Source organism: Plasmodium sp. gorilla clade G2, assembly GCF_900097015.1.
Source record: "Plasmodium sp. gorilla clade G2 genome assembly, chromosome: 11".
Classification (NCBI taxonomy): Eukaryota; Apicomplexa; class Aconoidasida; order Haemosporida; family Plasmodiidae; genus Plasmodium; species Plasmodium adleri (nom. inval.).
Genome location: NC_041703.1, coordinates 372,825 through 396,884, shown reverse-complemented (window position 1 = coordinate 396,884; position 24,060 = coordinate 372,825). Strand labels below are relative to the sequence as shown.

The window sequence follows — 24,060 nt, the reverse complement described above, 5'->3', positions numbered from 1 at the left end:
TGATATATAAGTATTATTAGTATGAATGCTTTTTTTATGGTAGACATGATAAATGTTTTTGAAAATAGAAAGGTGACATGAATATTTTTTTTTTTTTCATAAGTGTTAAAATTATTTCATTTATTAATATATATATATATATGTTATCAATAAACGTTTGCATACATCTTTTTAAGTCTGTTCATTTTTATTAAAAGGAAGGGAAAAAACAAATATAAAATAAAATTAAAAAATAAAAGAAAATAATGTAAAGGTATATAGAAAATAAATATATATACTTACATGCACAGTATGTGGTACATATATATATATATATATATATATATATATATATATATATGTGCGTGTTAATTTCCCTTTGAATTATTTTTTTATTTTTCTCTACATATATTGATGTTATGTCAATATAGTAACATCTTCAAATTTCATTCATCAAAATATTTTTATATGTCTTTGCGTGATTTGAAAATTCTGATGAATTCCTGGCATGCTTTTTATATAAAATATAAAAATAAAAAATGATGTATTTAACATTTAGGATATGAAAAAGAAATGAGTAAAAATATAATCTTTTATATATAGCATAAAACAATGAACTGTCATTTATATATATATATATATATAAATGTCTTATGAAGTTTTAAAAATATACATATATATACATATACATATATATATATATAATGATAACCATTTTGTATGTACCTTAGTAAATATTTCCTTGTCAATCCCTTTTGCTATTTTTAGTATAGAAAAAATATTTTGACTAACATCTTTATAATCATCATCCATATGTAAAAGAAGAATAGGAAATATATGTTCACACTTTTGTTTAGACAATACCAAGTTTTTATTTTGAAAAATAGAGTGTATACCTACTGTTGTAGATATACGTATAGAAATATTTGAATCATCTAATAATTTTATTAGATAATCTAATAAATCTAAAATAATATTATTATTTGTTACGTATTTTATAATATATGAACATATAGATATGGATATTTCTCTATTTTCATGATTCCATGTATCATCTATTTGTGATTTAAGAACACATATTAAATTTTGTATTAATATATTATTTTTAAATATATCTATATGTAATATATTATTAATAAATAATTCTCTCATACAAAACAAGACACCTTTTCTTATTTGTGCTTCACTTAAACCACTTTTCCAAGTACATAATGGTAACAATATATTTTTTAATATATCTTTTCCATTTTTAAAAAAAAATGTTTCTACATTTTTTTTTCTTGATATAAATAAATTTAAAAATAATAAGAATTCTAATTTTATCAATGAATTTAATTCTTTGTTAATTATTAAATAAAAAAAATTCATTAATTCTTTTGAGTATTTATTAAGTATATCATTAGTTATATTACATAAAAGTATATTTAATATATCAATATGATATTTAAAATTATTGATATCATTAAGATTAATTATATTGTTAATATTCTTAATAAAATTATAATATTCATAGTTGTAAAAATTTATCTTTTTTCTTTCACTATATTTTTCTATTTCTTCCATTAAATTATTAATTTCAGAATCAGAACAAAAATTATGATTACTTTGTAAAATTATTAAAAAGTGAAATAAAATATTACTATATTTTTTACATTCATTTTCAATTATATGTATTAAATGTTTTAATGTTATTAATATATATGGATATGAATCATAATTTTCATATATTATATTTTCATGTATTAGATAAAAAACAAAATTTATACACTCCTCATTAATTATAAGTTCTTTTTTTTTATTTTCTGAATTTTTTTTTTTTATGTAATAGCCACCTAATATTTGAGAAAGTATTATAAGAACAATTTTTTTATTTTGATAAATAATACATGTATTATTATTCTTATCATATTCATTTAAAGAGTAACAAATTATATTTTTCTCATCTCTTTGTTTTATATTTTGGTCTTCAACAATATTATATGTAAGAAATATAGAGTTTAGTTTTCTTTCATCTATTTTATTTATTATACTATTTGTATTTATAAGCATATGATCGTTTGAATAAAATTCGTCTTTTTCTTTATCACTACTACAAGCTTTTTCTATCATAAAAGGTTGATTAGATTTTTTGTTTATATGATTATAACACTTTTGTAGATACATTTGATAGTTATTATTAAGAAAAATATAATCACTATTGTCATTATTATTAATAATATTATTATTATTATTATCTTTCGTACTAATTTTTATTTCTTCCACACAATTTTTGTTCTTCTCTTCCATATTATAATTTTTTGTGTCTATTGTTATATTTTCATTTAATTCTTTATAATTCTCGTTTTTATCATTAAATATATAAAAGTTTGTCAGTATCTTTTCAACACTGTTTTCATCAAATATCATTTTAGCTATCTCCATAATACATAATTCGATAGGCATTAAATATCCACATATTAAAATTACATATACTTGTTTACTTAAATATAAAAATGATTCATATTGATAAGAATAAATTTTTTCATGTTCATTTTTTAAATTTTCATGTAAAACAAATAATAAATCATCTACTAACAATGGGGTTGAAGGGTAATTTAAATACTTGAATGATATATAAGATTTATAAATAAAAGATAGAATATGTTTAATAAAATAAAAACTATCCTTATCTGTCAATAATAAAAATAAAGTAATAATACCAAAAAGATTTTCATTACTATCAAATAAACAACTTTTTTCATAACTAATGATTTCATAATATAATTCTTCTTTTATTTCACAAAAAAAATTATGAACATTGTTTGATATATTATTCAATGGAAATGTAAAAATATAATTTATATTTTTAAAAAAAATGTCATATATTTCTTCCATTTTTTCATTATTTAATAGTTTATTATATTTTTCGTCATAATTATTTTTTACACCTAGATCATTTTCTTTTTTTTCATTTTTTTCAAATATATATATATTCCCTTTATTTTCCAAATGGTCCATATTATTTGTATTGTGTTTATATAAATCATTACATACATTTTGTATAACATCATAACATCTTTTAATAGTAAAAGGAAGTAACTTCAAATTCATACATAGGAATATAATAAATATAAGTTTTGCTTTTTCCACATTATTTAAATCTTTAATATTTAAGATCCACATTTCAATACAGTTAACCATTTCAAGAATAACATTATTGCTTGTGTTTGTTCTGCATATTTTTTTAAAACAATCCGTAATATTATGAAGAGAGCTTCTATTAATCTCTAAACATGCAATGGTTTTTAAGCATTTCATTATAACCTACAAATAGGGCGATCAATTTATGCTTTGATAAATTAAATATGTGGTAAATGTAATAATAACACAAAGTTGGAAAAAAATAAAATGTAAATATATATATATATATATATATATATATATATATATATGTATTTATTTATTTATTTATTTATATTTATGTTCCTTTTTATATACCTCACGAGTATCATTTTTTCTGACATTGAGACTGTCTAACAAATTTGTTAATAGATCTTTATAAATCTAAAAAATGAATACAGGGAAACATTTTTTTATTATATAAATACAAATACTTATATATGTTCATACATATATATATTTTTTTTTTTTTTGAATGAAATACTTTGTTATATTCCTGCTTTATTTCCTTTCCTATATTCAATTCATACAACAATTGGCATGTTTGTTTTTTAATTAATGGATATGGATCTTTAACCAGTACTGATAGAGCTGATAAAATATGCTCAAGATATATAAAAATATTTAATATAATTGTAGATGATTGTTGATATATTTTCTTATGTCTACTAAGAATAGTATATAAAAATTCTACAATTTTTAATCGTATATCTTCTTTTTCTTCAATAATTTTATTATTTTCATCTTCTTTTAATCGACTTGTACATATAAACAGAAAATTGTCTTCATTGTTTATCTTTTTAAATAAAATATTATCTAGCAATATATTATTTAAATTCTTTTCAATCAAGAAATAAATCTTTAGAACAAATATTCTGCATTCATCGAATTCGTCATTTATCAAAATATTTAAAGGATCGTATAAATAATCAAGGAAAAAGGAACAAAAATTCTCTTTTTCTTCATTATTGCTAGTATTAAAAAAGTTACAGATCATATCGTAAATATTATTTAAGGAATTCATTTTTTTTTCCTTATCAAATACTTTTCTATCATGCAAAATGTGTAGGTGATCGTTTATGATCTTATGGAAAGAATCATAAATTTTCATTTTTAAGAAGTTCAATATTTGGCAGTAATCAAAAAATAAAATAAAATAAAATAAAACAAAGGTGCAAATATATATATATATATATATAGAAGAATGATAATTATTCCATTGGGAAGAAAATATATATTTAAATATATAAAAAATAAAATATATGTGCTATATATATGTGTATACATATACATCCCTTTATATACATAATGTCTCCTATATTTTCACAATAGATGCCATAAAAAAAAAAAAAAAAAAAAAAATTTACTACACATATAAAAAATTAAAATAAATTAATGTGTTAAATATTTTACATCTACTTTTTTTTTATTCAATTTTTACACGGCTCTTTTATTATCATTGCAAATATATATTTTATATGGAAAAATATATTTTTCCTATATGAAGAACATATTGTAAAAAATATACAATATTATATATAATAAGTCATAAATAAAAGAAATTATATATATATATATATATATATATATATATATGTATAATTTTTTAACCTACACATCGTGTAAAAGTGTAGATATGTAAGAATTAAAATTTTGAAAGGCTACATTTTATAAAAAAAAAATAATAATAAATAATAAATAAATAAATAAATAAATATATATATATATATATTTATTTATATATTTATGCATATTTTTATTCGTTGATTTATTGTTTTTCTTCTTTTCAGTTTTATAGCTAGCAAGAATGTTTATTAAACGATTTATAATGTAATAATTGTAATAATAGGTATATTTTTTATAAATATATATATGTATTTATATATTTATTTATATATATATATATTGAATTAAACAAATGAAGAGAAAATCAGTTCATATAAGAAGGAATATTATAAAATCTCAAAATACGCTGGAAAAATTTGGTATTTTCAAAAAGGTGAATATTTTAAAAAATAGTAGAGAAGCTGAAAAGGATAGTGAAAAAGAGAATGATAATGTGAAAAATATTGAGAAGAATAATATAAAAGAAAATGAAGTTATTTTTATAAAAAAAGAAAAATGTGATGAAGATAATCATGAAGATGATGATCAAGATATAGATTGCATCAAAGAAAATGATAACAAAGTGTGCTTAATAAAAGAAAAAAGTAATTTATATTATGCTAATGAAAAGGATGTAATAAGAATAAAAAGAGAAAGATGTCATGATAAAGAAGAAAATGAGAAAAGAAATGATAATATTATAAAAACAGAACATGAATTAGAAAATGATTTATTATCATCTTCATCTATTAATATAAAAATGGAAATGGGGAAAATAGAAAATAATGAATGTATAAGTGAACAAGAAAAAAAAAAAAAAAATGATAATAAAAATAAAGAGATAAATAAAAGTCATAATAATTTACCTTTACATAAAATATATGAACCAATATATAAAGAAGATTTTATTAGTGAAATTAGAAGTAAAAAGAACCCATTAATAGCAAAAATTTTAGATGAAGATTTAAATTTTAATTTAATATTATGTGGACCTCCAGGGTCAGGAAAATCATCATTAGTTAATGTTATCAAAAATAAAACAAATAATTGTTTTATATCATTATTTCATTTAAATAATTTAAATAATGAATTAAAAAAAGTATATGATAAGTCAGTTATAAATTATAAAATATCAAAAAAAAAATCAATTTTATGTATAAAAGATATTAATAGATTAAATAAAAGTCAACAAGAAAATTTATTATTAATATTAAAAAAAGGTTATTTCTATTTATTAGCAACATGTTTATTTAATCCTATGAATATTCTTAATGCATCCTTAAGTTCACGATGTTTATATCTATATTTAAATTCTTATGAAAAAACAGAATTAGAATTAATTATTAAAAGGATAACAAATAAATTGGATATACAAATAGAGGAAGACGCTTTAAATTTAATTATGAATCATTCATGTGGTGATGCAAGGGTTGCAATCAATATAATAGATTTTGCAGTTCAAAGAATGAATAAACAAAATTTGATTATAAAAGAAGAGGATAATGTATCTCAAAATGTGGTAGGTACTTTAGAAGAAGGAAAAAAGGATAAACCACATATTCAATTTATTAAGAAAATGGAGGATAATACTTATGATGATGATGAAAATAATATTAATAAAGATAATATTGATTGTAATAATATTAATAAAGATAATATGGATGATAATAATATTAATAAAGATAATATTGATGATAATAATATTAATAAAGATAATATGGATGATTATAATAATAACAATGAACTACACAATATAAATTTCAGTTATAGTAACGATAATCCATATGAGACACATCCATTATTATATCAAAATTCGATTAAAAAGAATGTTATAACACTTAATAATATAAAAGAAATATTACAAAATTTTCCATCTAATGATGATAAATTAGATCATTACAATTTTATTTCAGGGTTACATAAAAGTATTAGAGCTGGTAATGTCAAAGCAGCTATTTTATATTTAATGAAATCCTTAAAAAATGGAGAAGATCCAATATATATTTGTAGAAGATTAATAAGAATAGCATCAGAAGATATAGGATTAGCTAATCATGATGTCTTATCTATATGTATTAATACACATTATGCATGTAAAGCTATAGGAATGCCTGAATGCCAAACATCTTTAATATATGCTGTTATGGTTTTATGTAAATCTGCTAAAAGTAATTATATATATCTTGTAGAAAATACAGCAAAACAAATATGCAACGAATATAATTTTAATGTACCTTTTCATTTAAGAAATAGCTCAAATAAATACATATATACTAATCAACCTGAAATTTTATCATATGATGAACACGTGAATAAATATAAAGATGTTCAGAAGTATTTACCAGATTATTTGGAAAACTTAGAACTCTTCCCAGAAATATGACAACAATTATATTATAAAATGGAAAAGAGACAAACACAAAAAAAAAGAAAATAAATAAATAAATATATATATATATATATATATATATTTATATTTATTTATTTTATTTTTTTATTTTCCAAAAACTTTTTCGTATTGCCCAAAAAATTTTTGAATTATCCTTTTTAATTTTTTTTTTTTTTTTAATTTATTTATTTTCTTGATTTCATAATAAATGAATCAATTGTTGTTTTACATTGGGTATAAAATAATTGGCTTATTTTAAAAAAGATTTAAGAGTTAACACAAAAAAAAAAAAAAAAATACAATAATAAATAAAATAAAAATAAAACAAAACAAAACAAAACAAAACAGAAGAAAAGAAAACAAACCACGGTATTGATATATATATATATATATATATTTATTTATATATATATTTATTTATTTATTTATATATATATATTTATTGTTTAAAACCTTTGTGTTATGTTATTTTCAATTGATACATATTTAATATTCATATTTTTATTTTATCTTCCAAGTCGACCTTGTTTTATATCTATCACAGGATTATATGTTAAGGTCTGTATATCATTTAATATTTCCTTAATACCTATCTTTCTATTTTTCAGTTGCTCATTAAATAAATATCTTATTATATATACAAATTCTTTTAATTCTTCGTCATTTACATTTATATTTAATGAGAATAAATGTTCATAATTTGTATTATCTGTTTTTGATTTGTTTTTTAATTTTTCTTTTATTAGTTTTAAAGCAGATATTACATAAGATATATTAATATAACTCATATCCATATTATTTATATTTAATAAAGGGATATTATTATTTTTAAATATTTCATTTATTTTTTGTATTAATACATTAAAAATATTTTCATTTATATATTGATGACTTTCTTCATTTGAATTTAATTTTAAATAATTAAGTTCAAAGAAATCTATTAAAAGATCATCATTATCTTCTTCATCTTGTAAATCCTTATTTCTATTGTGTATATCTTGTATGTCTTCATTATCATCAAAATTTGTTATATCTTTATATTCATCAATCAATGCTAATGTTGTTAAATTATTTAATATGTAGGTTCTTACATTTATATCATTGATATTATTTTTATTAATATTGTCCGTATTAATATTTAATTTTTTTAAATATTTTATAATATGCTCAATATAATTCTTCTCTTTTCTATAATTAATTTTTTCACGTTCTTTGGGCTTATATAGACGAATTTTTTCTTCTTCTATTTTTAAAATAAGGAAATAAAAATCATCCTTTTCAATATCAAAGGGTTCATCATAATTCAGTAACTTCAACTTTCTTTCTAGTGTTTTCATTTTTTTTTTTAAATCTTCAAATATTAAATAAAAAATAAAATAAAATAAAATAAAATAAGATAAAATGGAATACAACTCATATATATATATTATATGATGTTATTATTCTATTCTTTTTTTTTTTTTTTTTTTTCTTTAAGTAAGATACTTGACATTGTAAAATTACATATTATTTATATAATACAAAAAAAGATATGTATACCTTATATAGAAATAAATCAATATAAATTTATAATTTTATGACGTTACAATTTTGTAAAACAATCATAAAAAGATATACATATATACATATATATATATATATATATATATATATATATATATATATATATTTGTTTTGTACTTTTTTATTACCTTATATATTTATATAAAACATTAAAACTATATTTTATTTTTTATAAATAAAATATTCTTATACATGTTGTTTTGGAAAAACTTGTTTCTTTAAAAAATATTATATATATATTAATAACATAACATATACATACATATTTCATGAAAAAAAAAAAAAAAAAAAATATATATAAAATAACATATATATATATATATTTTAATTATTTCGCCTTTATTATTAATTGCATTTAATATATATATAATATTACATATATTATATATGCCTCTCCTTTATTCTTTAAACTATTTAATCAAATCCTATAAAAAAATATAACCCAAATATTTTATATGTATATCTCAAATTGTAAAACATATAGAAATTTAAAAAATATACATAAAAAGAAAAACAAAGCAAAAGTTTGTGTTAAAAAATAATATATATTTATATATTACCCTAATCTATATAATATATTAAAATAAATGTTTTCTCTTAAAATATTTATATTCACATATCATAATAAAATTATGATAATCTAATTTAAAAAAAAAAAAAAAAAAAAAAAAAAAATTACATATATATTATATATATATATATATATATATATATATATATATATATATATTAAACGGCCTAATAATAATAATAATAAAAAAAATCAAATGTTAAAATAAAACATATTAATAAAAGAATGTATTAAAATAAGCATTTTCATTATTTTGTGTGGACTCCAAATCATCTTCGTCATTTCTGCTTTTGTCCTCGATTGGATTTCTTCTTTCTTCTTCTTGATATTTTAGATAGTCATGAAAAACTAATAAATGATGATGACATAAATAATTAAAAGAATCTAATTTATGAATTGAACTTATAGATATAGTTAAGTCTTCATTTAAACTAACAGTATTACATATACCAAATATTTGTATTAAATCATTTATTTTTATATTATCTTTTTTTTCATTATAACTATTTAATGAATATGTTAAAAGTAATTTAGCTTTTATACATCCAGTAGTATCATCTATTGTATATATTATAAATTCTTTTTTTTCTTCAATATTTAATACTAGTCCTACTATTTTTATGAGATTTAATTTTTTATTTAATAATACTAATTTATTTCTATCTTTTTTATATGCTCTTATTAACATACTAATATTGGCATACATAAAATTGGATTCATTCGATTCTTCTTTTATATCTTCATTGAAATAACCACTCTCGATATTTAAATTTGTTAGTATCCCAGACATTTTTAAGCAAACAAAAATATGTATATATATATATTAAATAGTTTTAATAATATATGAAATAAACACACAAGTACATATAAATATATTAATATATATATGTATAATATTGTTTAATATTTTTAAAAATCTTATATAATTTTCATATTTTTAAATACGTTTACATAATTTAAATGTTACAATATATTTTTTTTCCTTTAATATGTGTGTATTTAATTATTCATTTTTTATAAGCTCCTGCTTATTAATGTATTAATATCATATCAGGTTAGATATTTTTCTTATAATTACTCATATTAAAATATAAAATAAGAAAATAATAATAATAAAATAAAATATTATAGATATTATATATATATATATATATATATATATATATGTATATATATGTACGTGTATTTATTTATTTATTATTATTGTTATTTTTTTCTTAAAATTTTTTTTATACATTTAACTTATCATCTTTTCTATTTCACGTAAAATTCATAAAAAAAAAAAAAAAAAAAAAAAAAAAAAAATTTGATATGTTAGAAGAAATTGAGGTGTTAAAAACCATATATATTATTATATATATATAAATATTACTTATAATTAATATTATATAAATAATTATAATATATTATGTATGGTGCTTATTATAGTTATTCTCTTTCATTCATTTAAAATGCCCTAGAATAAAAAAAAAAAAAAAAAAAAAAAAAAAGTGAATGAACAATAAATTAATCAATGTTCTACTGAACAAATTATAAGGTATAAAACGATGTTATATATAAATAAATATTTCATGTATTTAATATTGTAAATATTAAAATGAGGATATTCTGTCATAAAAAAAAAAGAAAATAATAACATATATATATATATATATATATATATATTTATAAGCAATGTTGTTATAATATATAATATTCATAAAAGGTATTGTATGTATATAATTTTTAATTTTTATCATAAAACAAATATATATATATATATATATATATATATATAACAATTTTATGATTAACACACATATATAATATAAATATTTCATAATGATAAATTAATATATTTGTTTTTATTTAATTATTAATTAGATCGCTTTTTTTTTTTTTTTTTTTTTTTTTTTTGTGTGATCCATAATAATATGATATAAAACAAAATCTTATTCGCATTTCCTCTCCCCTTCACCACATAAGGTCATGAATTTCTTTAAAACGTTTGTATCAAATTATAAGTATCATGTAATTTTTAATTTAAGAATAAAATCATTTTGTTTTAATTTTAGCACATTATGTGGTAAGTACAATAAAAGTGATAAAAGGAAGTTTCTGGTTTTTTCGAATAAACCTATAAAGGGATATGATACCCAAAAAAGGCCTTTAAGAAAAAAAGTTACACATATAAATAAAAAGGAAGAAGAGAAAATAAAAAATTTTGAAAATAAGAACAATTTAAAATATAGAAATATAAAAAGTATAAAACAAAATAATAATATATATCAAAAAAACATTCAAACATCTTATAATAATGAAAACATATTTTTAAACAAATTAAATTATAATGATGATGAAAATAAAAAAGCAGACACATACAATGAAAAATATATAATGGATGTAAGTCACATAAAAAATATGTACGTGCAAAATTGTTTAAAGAAAAATAATATTTTTTATATTTATACATATCAATATTTATTAATTGAATTATTAAGATGTAATAAAAATGTTCTAACATACTTAATACATTCAGATTGTATAATATCATATATTATATATAGCTTTTATAAAATAAATACAGAAATGTCAAATAATATATATGATAATAAATATGTAAATTATAATAAAAATCAAAATGTAGATGATATATTGTCTATATCAAATCCATCTAAACATAAAGATTTAAACATATTAAAACATGAAGGAAAAAAGGGAAAAAAAAAATTATCTTATTCACAGAATAGTGTATTATTAATAGTTTCATCACAAGAACAAATAAGTTTAATATATGAAACAATTGTAAAATTAAAAAGTGATCATATATCTACATATATTATTAATAATGAAAATAATATTAATAATATAAGAAATCATCTATTTTTATATAATATTATTATAATGAATATTGAACATATAAAAGACGATTATGATTTTAAAATATTTCTGGATCATATAGGTTTCCTTGTAGTTGATGATATATATGAAATATATAAGAAAAAAAAAACAAAATTATTAAAAAATATTTTAAAAGATTGTAAAGAAAAACAAGAAACAGATAGTTTTTTTCAAATTTTATTGATAAATAAAATATTTGATGAATGGTTATCGAATGATATTCTACAATATTTAAAGAGTATAAATTATAATATTTATCATGAAAAAAAAAAAATGAATCAATATAATTTTTTAAATGATAATAATAGTTATTATAATAATGTAAATACATTTCATTGTGTTAACTTAATGCAATATAAACCAAAAATTGAAAGACACATGAGTATATATGTACCTTTAAATGATGAAAAGAAATTTTTAATCTTATTCAATATTTTACATAATAATAAAAATAAAAAAAGAATATTAATTTATTATAATAAAAGTGATATATATTCATTTTATTTATATCTTAATTCGTATATACCATGTATATTTTTCTCTAATACACTTAAAATAAATTATACAAAAAATTTTCTACATTTATTTAATACTACTAATGATTATATATTAATAACGAATGATAAAACAATAAACAAATTTTATGATCTACGAGTTAATTTATATATACATTATACACTTGATGATGATATCACAACATATATGGATATATTATCAAATCATTCAATAATTAATTTAATTAATGTAAATCAAAATAATAAAAATATACAAAAAAGACATCATAACAATGGGAAGAATAACAACAATAATAATTATGATGGTGATGGTGATGATGGTGGTGTATATATAAATTATAAAAATGTTAATGAACAAATAAACAGTTCTTATGATATAGAGTCTATTTTATTTTATAACAAGAAACAATATAAAACATATAATATATTAAACAATCTTGTTAATTTTTCAACATATCCTTTACCTACCATAAAATATATGAAATATAATTTTATGAATTTCTTAATACAAGAAATTCAAAATACACTTATTGATGATAATAAACATATAACAGAAGCTGAAAAAATATATGAAAAATATGGACACACATTTATATCTGCAGCATTATACTATATACAAAAAAAAAAATTATTTCATACAAATAATAGGTGTAAAAGTAAAACTCAATATGAACATTTTTCAAATATACATTTTATTATAGAAAAGAATGTTTCTATAAATACTAAAGCTCAATTAATGACTTTCTTAAATGAACTTTTAAATTTTAATAAATCTATAGGTGATATCAATTTCTTTATTCAAAATTATATATATAGTAAAAGAGGATATATTTTATCTATTCCTGAGCATATATATAATATATTACACAAAAATAAAAATGCTATTGAAAATGTTGAAAAATATAAGCACATACATATGTATATTTTATATAACAATTATCAAAGGGATTTTAAATGTAGTAGTGTCAAAAGGGGAGAATACAAGTCAAAAAAAGCAAAAAGGTAAAAAAAAAAAAAAAAAAAAAAAAAAAAAAAAAAAAAATGTTATAAATAAATAAATATATATATATATATATATATATATATATATATATTTACATTTATATGTATATTATTTTTTTTTTTTAGACGGTTGATGAAACGGATAAACGTCAAAAAGGAACAAATAGAAATTAATAAGTTAAATAAAAAATTGGCTAGTAGTTTTAAAATAAGAAAAAGAAATGTAAAAAATAATATGGAGTCTATAAAAAAAGCAATGGAAATGTAGATCAGAAAAGTAGTAAAAATTATAAAAAAAAAAATTAAAACAAAAAGTAATATAATTTATAAATATGTCATAATTACAAAAATGACATCACACAAAAATATATCAATATATATATATATATATTTATATTTATTTATTTTTTAATTTTTGTATAATTTTTAAAAGTGATACCATATTTTTTTATTTTCATTATACTGAAAAAATTAAAATACAATTTAATTTGTTGATATAGTTATGATGATATAAGTAGTAAAAATATTCACATATATATATATATATATATATATATATATATATATATGTGTGTATTTTTTTTTTTTTTTTTTTTTTTTTTTTTTTTTTTGATTGTTTAATTTATGCCGGCCATCAAGTTTAAGTTAGATGGGAGAGGTGTTATGTTATATTTTTTTCTAAACAAATCAATATCTTTATCAAACCATTTTTCAACATATATTGAATGTAAGGGTTTGTTTGTTTGTATTCCAGCTTTATATGCCCATGGATATAAATTTTTTAATAGTAATTTTCTTGGTTTATATTGGAAATGAAAATAATTTTTTATATTATTTTTTAAATATATATATTCATTATTTAATTTGTCATAATGTATATCATTAAAATTATTATTTTGATATCCATATATAATTGAACCTCTAACATGTGAAGAATTATTTAAGTTATCGAAATAATATTTATATAATTTATAATAAAATGATGGGCTTTCTCTTTTCTCTACATGAAAATAATCAGTTAAAAAATATTCATATTGTTTTAAAGACATTTCATCAATATAATTATAAATATCATTATATGTATAATCAAAATTAGGACATAAAAAATTAGAAGGAATATTATTCTCAAATATATATTGGAATCTATATAAAGGTGTCATAAATGGTGCTATTAAAATAGCAAGTAATGTTATAGGTAATTTAGTTTGTATTAATTCGATTAATTTTAATGCAGCTTCTGATTCTATAGATATATTTAAATTATATACTACATGAGCTATATCATGAATTTGTCTATATCTAGTTAATATATAAGATTCATTTATATCTGTTATAAAATGTGAAACTTCTCTATCATGTGCATGTAATTTATAAGTTTCTAAAAATTCCATATATTTATAACCTAAAGTATTCTTTGGTAATTTTTTTAATTCATTAAAACATATATCTTGTCGTATTAATAAAGGTTTATCTTTTAATATCATAATTCCTTCTTCATCAGTTTTCATATATTCATATAATTTCTTCACTGCATATTTAGCTGATATATCAGCAGCATGAGCTAATAAATGTGTTCTGCCAGGAGAACTGTAAATTCGAAATATTGTCTTTAAAAATATTTCAAATTTACTCAATTTATTTATATCAATAAAATTCGATTGAAATATTTTTACAAAATTGTACATTCTTCAAATAGTGATGTTTTCAAAAAAAAAAAAAAAAAAAAAAAAAAATATATATATATATATATATATATATATATATATATATATATTTTATGTCCTTATGCTTATACATTTAATTTCCACATTTTTATCATTAAGTGTAAAATGAAATATTTATAAAACATTAAAAAAATATATAATACAAAATAAATAAATATTAATATATATATATGTCGAACAATTTATAAAATGATATTACCTATTCATTTACTTTTTAAAAAAAAAATGAAACTCCACCATACCAATTTGTTTCACTTAATAATTATTATATATATATATATATATATATATATGTAATATTTTTCTCTTTACATATATTCTAACAATAATATTATATACAATAAAATATATATTATATATATATATATATATAAACATTTGCATGATTTATGTAAATATATCAAAATAAATTTCCCTTTTTTATTTTATTTTGCCTCCCATAATTACAACTAAATATACATATATATATATATATATATATATATATATAATATTTATGTACAAACTAGTAAACCCAATGATATGCTTATTATATATATATAACCTTTTATAATTTTTATCATCAATGATATTTTAATAAGTTTAACGAAAAAAAAGAAAGGAAAAAAACACATGAAAAATGAGAATTATATGATAACAAAAAATAAATACAATAAAATAAAATAGAAACATAAAAAATGAATGTGTAAAAATAATAAATAAATTTACAAAATGAAAAATATATACATATATTATTCATGTATATATAATATATATGTATATTTTTTTTTTTTTTTTTTTTTTTTTTTTTTTTAAAAAAAAGTAGAAGCGTTATAAAGTTCGTTTAACAAAATTGTTTGCCTCTCTTCGTCTTCATCAAATATTCGCTCAATAGATCTTTTTAAATTTAGAAGAATAAAGATTGCTTTTTTTTTCATGAGTTTATTAATATATCTTGTAGATCTCTTATATTCGTTATATTTATATTCATTATTATAATATTGATTTTGATTATTTAATTTTCTACATTTTCTTTTATTTTGTTCGTTCTCAAAAAATATGATTTTTCTTTTCAATCTTCCATTGTGTGTATTTTCTTCAGGAGGATGTATAGTTTTATTATTTTTCATTTCATCTTTATTTTGATCCTTATTTTTTTTTTCATATTTATTTTTATACAAGCTTTTCCTTATACATTTAAAATTTGATATGGAATTTTTTATAAAAAAATATTTGCTATTTTTTCCTAAGCTATTTAAATTATGTCCTTGTACATGTTTTCTTAGTATTGTATTTTTACAATTTTCTTTTTTAAAAATCGATAATTTATTAGTATCATTATTTATTAAATCATTGTTTTCATATGATTTAATGTGTTCTTTTTGATGTTTTGTTTGAATATTTTTATTTGTTGATAATATTACATCTTTATAATCTTGATTATTTATTATATTTTTGGATTTTTCATTTTCTTTTCTATCCATATAATATAAATTAGTTGACTTATTTTCATATGGTATATTACTATAACATCTATCAGATAAATTAATGATATTTTTATTATCATCATTACATATATTGGAATCATTTCTTTGAGGACTCTTATGAATTTCTTGCCAATTATTTTTCTTAAAATCAAAATAATAATTCTCTGTTTTATTTATTAATTTATGAACATACAAATCATCATCTGTATTGTTAGTCACAATATCTTCATTTGAATTATATCGTACATGATTTAATTCATATACATTACAAAAATTTAATAAAATATGAAAAAACATATCCCAAAATTCTGCGTACTTTTTTCTTTTTAACATAAATTTTGTATAGAAATTTTTTATTTTATTTTCATTATCCTTCTCAACAAAATAATTGTCAGACTGTTTTTTTATTTTATCTAAATAATATGAAATCTTTTCTTTATTTCTCTTATCAATGGATAATATTTTAGAATAATCTATAAGATATATATTTTCCTTATCATGATTTTCATCATATAAATTGGAGCATTTATTCTTTTTTTTATTTTTTTTCATATCTTTCAAATCATCTAAACTGTTTAAATGGTCTATACTAAGTATATTGTTACTTTGTTTTATTTTATTCTTACTCTTAATATTACTATTATTCTTATAATTACTTTTCATATTCATTGTGTGCTTGTTCCTCTCTGCATCCTTTTCATTACCATTTAAATAATATTCATCCATAAAACAATCTTTACTCTCTATACACATATTATCCTCCTCTTGATATACCTTTTCTTTAATCTTTATAAAGTTCTCGATTTCTTTATATTTATCTTTCTTACTACTCTTATATTTCTCTTCATCATTTACAACATCCTTTCCTTTTGTTTTTCTTTTTCTATAATATGTATTACGACCACTTGTATTATTAAAATGATTATTGTGGGTTGAATAGGTTATACCCAAATTATTTACTGTTATATTATGCTTATCATTCAATGTCCTTTCATATCTGTATTTTGTATTACCTATATGCTTGTAAAATAAAAGGCAGCTAGCTATTTGTGCAATACCAATAAAATCAATATGATAATTATAAATTGAATCATTTAAAAAGCTATAACAATCACAATGCTTTTCACCATAAAAAAGATACTTTTTAAAATTTTTCATATCTATACCTCTACCAATATCTATTAAAAAAAGATTCAAGGGGAAATTCGTAGTTTTTAAAAAACTATCCTCTTTATTATAATTATTTAATTTGTCTTTACCTAAATATTTATTATTTTTATACAAATTATTAAAATCAAAACTATTTTTATAATCATTTGAATGTTCTTTTTCTTCTTTCCTTTCTCGTTCCTTAGTTTTACAATTAACATTTCCTTTTTTATTTTTATTATATTCATAATTATATCTTTTTTTTGCTTTTCTTCTCCCTTCTCTATTACATAAATCTTCATTTTTGCTCACTAAAATATTATCAATTTTCACATCTCCATGTAATACATCTAAAAAATGTAATTGAAGTATAGATACAATTATTTGATACATAATAAATAAAATTAATTCTTCATTTACACTCTTATGATTTTTCTTAATAAAATAATTTATTAATTCATTTAATGTTATAACGTTAGTGTGTGTATTCATAATTAAAATGGACATGTTTCTTTTTTCTTTCACTGGTTCTTTTTTTCTGTTCTCATTTTTTAATTGCTTGACTTTTTTCTCACTCTTATTATTCTTTTCATTAACATTATCAATATAATTAACATTATCATCACTATCATTACTATTATTATTATCATTCATATTGTATATATTGTGTATATTTCTGTTATTCTTCTTATTCTCATTCTCATTCTCATTATATCTCTCTTTTGAAATACCCTTGTTTTTTTTATCCGAGCTATATTTATAATGTAGTTCGTCAGGAAATATATATCTATTTTCCTTCTCATAAATTTCATAAAAGAGTTGCCTTCCTGAATAATCTATATTATTATATTTTGTGTACTTATTTATTTTATTAGTTTTCCTTACTTTTAATAAATATGAAAAGTATATTTCTTTTTTTGCCAAATGTAATTTATGTTGTACTTTGCATGCAAATAATTTGTTATTAATAGTACATTTAAAAATGGAACCATTTAATCCTTTTCCATTTTTACATAAAATTTTCATTATTCTTTTTTCATTCTTATCACTTAATAAAGATATTTCTGAATTTTTTTTAAAAGACATGATTAATTCTTTTTCGTTGTATCTAAATATTTTAGTATGATCCATATCATTTATATTAGATTGTATACATGCAAAATGTGTATATCTTTCATTTTCAATACTGTTATAAGGGTTTATTAAATTAATACCTCCTATTATATAATGATCAAATAAATATATAATACCTAACTTGAATTTATGATAAATATTCATTAAATTTAATTTCTTCTGTGTATTATTCAATACATTTTCTTTAATATATATTTCACAAGTATCTATAAAAGGTTTCTCTATTCCTTCATTATTATTATATATATCATGATATCCCACTTTTAATTTATCTTGTTCTTTTAATATATTATCATATTCTCCTCTCTTATCATCTATATCAACATGATAAACCTTTTCTTTCAAATGTATCATATTATTATTATTATTATCACCTTTTAGTGACCCGTTTTGTTTTTTTTTATCCCATTCTTCATCCATACTATCAACATTTATTTCTTGGAACTCCTTCATTTCCCTTGTTTCTTGTATATTATTATCCAAACTTTCTATTATTAATGACGATTCTTCATTTTCACTTAATGACAAATTGAAAATTAATTTTTTACTACTTTTTGATTTTAAAGTTTGAATCTTTCTATAAACCTTTTTGTTATTACCAATTATTTCTTGTTCTTCCAACATAGATTCTTTTGAATGGTTAAATGTATTTATTTTTATGTTTTCTACGCTTTTGTTATTTTTATTAATACCATCTTCTTCATATTCTTTTAAATCGTATTCGTCATCAATATTAATATTTTTATGATCCATTTTATTTTTCATAATATTATCACTAGTATCGTTATTTTTAATATTCAAAGATTCATTTGTATCTTTTATAAATTCATTACATGTTTTTTCATTTATACTAGCTATTGTATTTTTACTTTCAATAGTGTTATATTTTGGAATATTTGTTTCTTTTGTATTTATTACTTTATTATCTTTTTTATTATTTTTATCATTTTCATCAACTTGTTTGTTCTTTGAATTTGATTTATTCTTATATACATTATCATCATTATTTTTTTTCTTATTCTTTACATTTTCTTTCTTTTTCTTATCTTTTTTCCCTTTAATTTTTGGTTTGGATTTATTTCTTGTTTTCATATAATACTCATAATCATCGGTTGTATTTTCAGAACTTGTGGATTCATCACTAAAATATATTTTATATTTTCCAACACAATCATTTTTCTTACTTTTTAAATCATATTTTATGTTATTATTTTCATTAAGATATTTTTCCTTCAACACATTTTTTGATAATTTATTAACATCAGCTTCATCATTGACTGAAATATTTTCATCACTGGGACAAGTATCTTTTTCCATATTATCCTTAACAGATATTGCTATATCTTTATTATTTTCTTCTTCTTGAATAATTAAATCATTGTAATCCATATTTTCGTTTTCTTCAATTTTATTTATTTCGTTATTGGTTGGTTCGATTTCATTTTGTTCAATTATATTTTCTTCCTCCTTATTTATATACTCGCTATTTTGATAATTATTAACATCATCATTGTCATTTTGATAATTATTAACTTCATCATTGTCATTTTGCTCGTTATTTTCATGGTCTTTATTTTTATCGTCTTTATTTTCATCTTCTTTATTTTCATCGTCTTTATTTTCATTGTCTTTATTTTCATCGTCTTTATTTTCATCTCCTTTATTTTCATCCTTATATACAGTCCCCACATCATGATCTACACTTTCCTCATTACATATATCAACTTCGTTTTGGTTGCTACACTCATCCTTCATATCATTATTATATTCCTTTAAGGGACTCCTATTAACATAATTATATGTTTCATTTTCATCATTTACTTTTATATCTGATAAAAATATATTCTCTTCCTTTTGATTTACATCAATCATATGATTTTCCTTATTTATTATATTATACAATATAGTTTCAAATAATTTATTAATAATTTTTTTATTACAAAAATTAATGTTATCATTAGGTGTATTCATGTTATTCTCATCATTTATATGAATATTTATATTACACTTTTTTATAATATCACTTTTTTTCAATACACCATGTATAAAACATTTTTGATCATCCTTCTGTTTATTATTCATATACATTGATAATCCTTTTGTATTATTTATCAACACATTATATAATAATATTTGTCTCTTTTTATTTTGAATTTTCCTAGGATAAAAAAAACCATTCATTTTGTTGATTTTGTCCATTTTGTTGATTTTGTCCATTTTGTTCATTTTGACCATTTTGTACATTTTGCCCATTTTGCCCATTTTGTCCATTTTGCCCATTTTGACCATTTTGTTAATTTCCCTCTGTTCATTTTTTTTAATCCCTTTTATATATTTACTTCTTTTTCTTTTTACACTATTTATTTTATTTTCCTTTTCATTCCTATACTTTTTCCTCCGCAGAAAAATTTCGTTATTATATTTCAATTGTATTATAGATCCATAAAAATGATATGTCAAAAATTTTTTTAATTCACTTTCATTTTTAATATCCTTTCCATCATATTCATTTATATCAAAATATGTCAAATTTAATATTTTTCCATATTTTTTTTTTTCTGAACTGTTCAGGAGAATTTTCAATTTTTTGGAATTTCCATCATTTTGACTATCAATAATACAATTCTGTGTATTTTTTGGTTTGTTTAAATTTTCTATACAATCATTTTTTGACATTTGATTGTTTTCATTCTCTTCACATTGAATCATATTACTGTTTAAATTTCCTTGTCTCAAAAGAATAGGAAGATTTGTTGTTTTTTTATGAGAGTTTAATTTTCCATTGATATATAAGAAATTTCTGTGTGCATAAATATGATTCATTATATTTTTATATGTACATTTCATTTTACTAAATACATTATTAGCTTTCATATTTTTATTCTTAAAAAACATGAGATAAATATTTAAAAAGTAATGACACATAGACTTGGGAAGATTAAAATATAAATATATGACAAAAATTTTGATGCTTTTATATAAAGTGTATAAAGATAAATGAACAACAAAATTAATATGTTCATTTAAATATAAAAATGATATTTTAAGAAAATATAAAAGTAAAACTAAATCATATATATATGAAAAGTTTTTGTGACACATATTAATACTTTTATATCCATTACCAATTTCAATATATTTTTTTAATTTGGGAACATATTCTTTAAATTTTTCTTCATATATAGATAATATATGTTCATACCAGTTATCATATAATTTAATATTTTTTGAATAAGAATAAAAATAAAACTTTTGTATTAAATCATTTTGAACATATTTCTTAACCCACTGATATATTCTTAATTTTCTTTGAATCAATTTTTTATCTGTATATATCTCCCGATAACATCTAATTATATTATACTTCATAATATAATCTCCAAAAAAACATATAAACCAATATATTTCATCACAAAAAAGATTACTACAATTAAGTCTTTCATTTTTATGTAATATGGTGTCGGAGATAACCTCAGCATTTTGCAAGTCGTTGTGATTTTCATTATTATTTTCAGATATAGGTTTGTTCTCACATATAGGTAGAATATCATTTATTTTTTCATCATACATATCTTTATTTTTTATCTTATCATCGCTTTTTGAAACAACATTTGTTTTGTAATCATTATGATATAATTTTAAATAAACAAAAATGAGAACATTTAAAGGATTCAATGTAACAAATAAATAATTTATTAATAATTTTTGGAAATGACAATTAAATGTTTGGAATAATAATGTATGCTTCTTAATATAATATAGTACATATTTAATACTATCATATTTAAATAATATTCTTGAATATTCCTTATTTACTATTTTTTCAATATCATTCTTTCTTAATTTATTTATAACATAACAATTATTAGGATCATTTATTTCATCACCATTTTTATATTCCAATATAAAGGTATGAAATTTATATCCAAACGTTGACAAATAAAAATCCAAATATTCTTGTAACACTTTGGAAAATTCACAACTCTCTTTATTACCCTTTAACTTTTTTAATGTTTTCTCATATTTTCTTATATTTATTAAAACAAGTATAAACTCTTTAAAGTCTTTATACAAAACACTGCTTTTTTTTTCTTCAATAATTTTATTTTCATTTTGTCTTTTTACAATATATATTTTATTAAGATGATTTTTTAAGTAAATCTTTTTAATATCTTTCCTAAACATTATTTAAAATAAGAAATAAAAATAAAAAAAAAAAAAAAAAAAAAAAAAAAAATCACACATATATGTAAGCATATATTTTTTTATTATTTTTATTATTTTTATTATTTTTATTTTATTATTATTTTGTTTTTGGGGTTTTCCTTTTTCTCAGGATGAAATGTTCCAAATAACAACTCGATCATACGATGAAACGTTTCTCAGAAATTTAAACAAATAAATGAATTGAAAAAAAATATATATATAATTAATAAACACATTTCATACTTCAATTTTTTTCGTATGAACACACAACTTAATTAGGATGGATAGAATATAATGTAAATATATATATATATATATATATATATATATATTGTTAATAAAGTTTTTAATTAGATATAATATATCATTATATATTTATTCTGTGCATAATAATTCAATATACAATTATGAATATATTACTCCAAATAAATTAAATATTAATGAATTATTATTATATACTCTTATATAATAACACATTCAATATTTTTCTTTCAAATTATATATTTTCTTTTAAATATTATTTTTGTACTTTAAAATGGAGAAAAAAAAAATAAATAAAAATAAAAAAAAAAAAAAAAAAATAATAAATAAATAATAAAAATAAATAAATAATAAAATATACATACATAAATATAAACATGCATATATATTTTTTGTTATATTAATTTTATATTATCTTTCATTTTTACAAACATTATACTAAATTAAAAGATAGTAA

General features: G+C 18.3%; 7 protein-coding genes across 7 annotated transcripts; 2 read left to right on the top strand and 5 right to left on the bottom strand.

The window, feature by feature from the left end:
• Positions 1–418: 418 nt before the first annotated feature.
• Positions 419–4,249, bottom strand: PADL01_1110900 (conserved Plasmodium protein, unknown function; the record flags this gene model as incomplete). The annotated part of the gene is made up of 4 exons (XM_028682563.1): positions 419–490; positions 706–3,282; positions 3,457–3,522; positions 3,623–4,249. 4 exons carry the CDS (start codon positions 4,247–4,249, stop codon positions 419–421), a joined length of 3,342 nt encoding a protein of 1,113 aa, XP_028538828.1.
• An 807-nt stretch (positions 4,250–5,056) lies between these two features.
• Positions 5,057–7,126, top strand: PADL01_1110800 (DNA helicase, putative; the record flags this gene model as incomplete). Its single annotated transcript, XM_028682562.1, has 1 exon — positions 5,057–7,126. One exon carries the CDS (start codon positions 5,057–5,059, stop codon positions 7,124–7,126), a length of 2,070 nt encoding a protein of 689 aa, XP_028538827.1.
• Positions 7,127–7,638: 512 nt separating this feature from the next.
• PADL01_1110700 (conserved Plasmodium protein, unknown function) lies at positions 7,639–8,469 on the bottom strand (the record flags this gene model as incomplete). The annotated part of the gene is made up of 1 exon (XM_028682561.1): positions 7,639–8,469. The coding sequence occupies one exon, from the start codon at positions 8,467–8,469 to the stop codon at positions 7,639–7,641; it is 831 nt and encodes a 276-aa protein (XP_028538826.1).
• Positions 8,470–9,480: 1,011 nt separating this feature from the next.
• Positions 9,481–10,056, bottom strand: PADL01_1110600 (conserved Plasmodium protein, unknown function; the record flags this gene model as incomplete). The annotated part of the gene is made up of 1 exon (XM_028682560.1): positions 9,481–10,056. One exon carries the CDS (start codon positions 10,054–10,056, stop codon positions 9,481–9,483), a length of 576 nt encoding a protein of 191 aa, XP_028538825.1.
• Positions 10,057–11,234: 1,178 nt separating this feature from the next.
• PADL01_1110500 (conserved Plasmodium protein, unknown function) lies at positions 11,235–13,931 on the top strand (the record flags this gene model as incomplete). The annotated part of the gene is made up of 2 exons (XM_028682557.1): positions 11,235–13,663; positions 13,790–13,931. 2 exons carry the CDS (start codon positions 11,235–11,237, stop codon positions 13,929–13,931), a joined length of 2,571 nt encoding a protein of 856 aa, XP_028538824.1.
• A 349-nt stretch (positions 13,932–14,280) lies between these two features.
• PADL01_1110400 (ubiquinone biosynthesis protein COQ4, putative) lies at positions 14,281–15,348 on the bottom strand (the record flags this gene model as incomplete). Its single annotated transcript, XM_028682556.1, has 1 exon — positions 14,281–15,348. The coding sequence occupies one exon, from the start codon at positions 15,346–15,348 to the stop codon at positions 14,281–14,283; it is 1,068 nt and encodes a 355-aa protein (XP_028538823.1).
• An 830-nt stretch (positions 15,349–16,178) lies between these two features.
• On the bottom strand, positions 16,179–23,321 carry PADL01_1110300 (conserved Plasmodium protein, unknown function; the record flags this gene model as incomplete). Its single annotated transcript, XM_028682555.1, has 1 exon — positions 16,179–23,321. One exon carries the CDS (start codon positions 23,319–23,321, stop codon positions 16,179–16,181), a length of 7,143 nt encoding a protein of 2,380 aa, XP_028538822.1.
• Between the last annotated feature and the right edge of the window lie 739 nt (positions 23,322–24,060).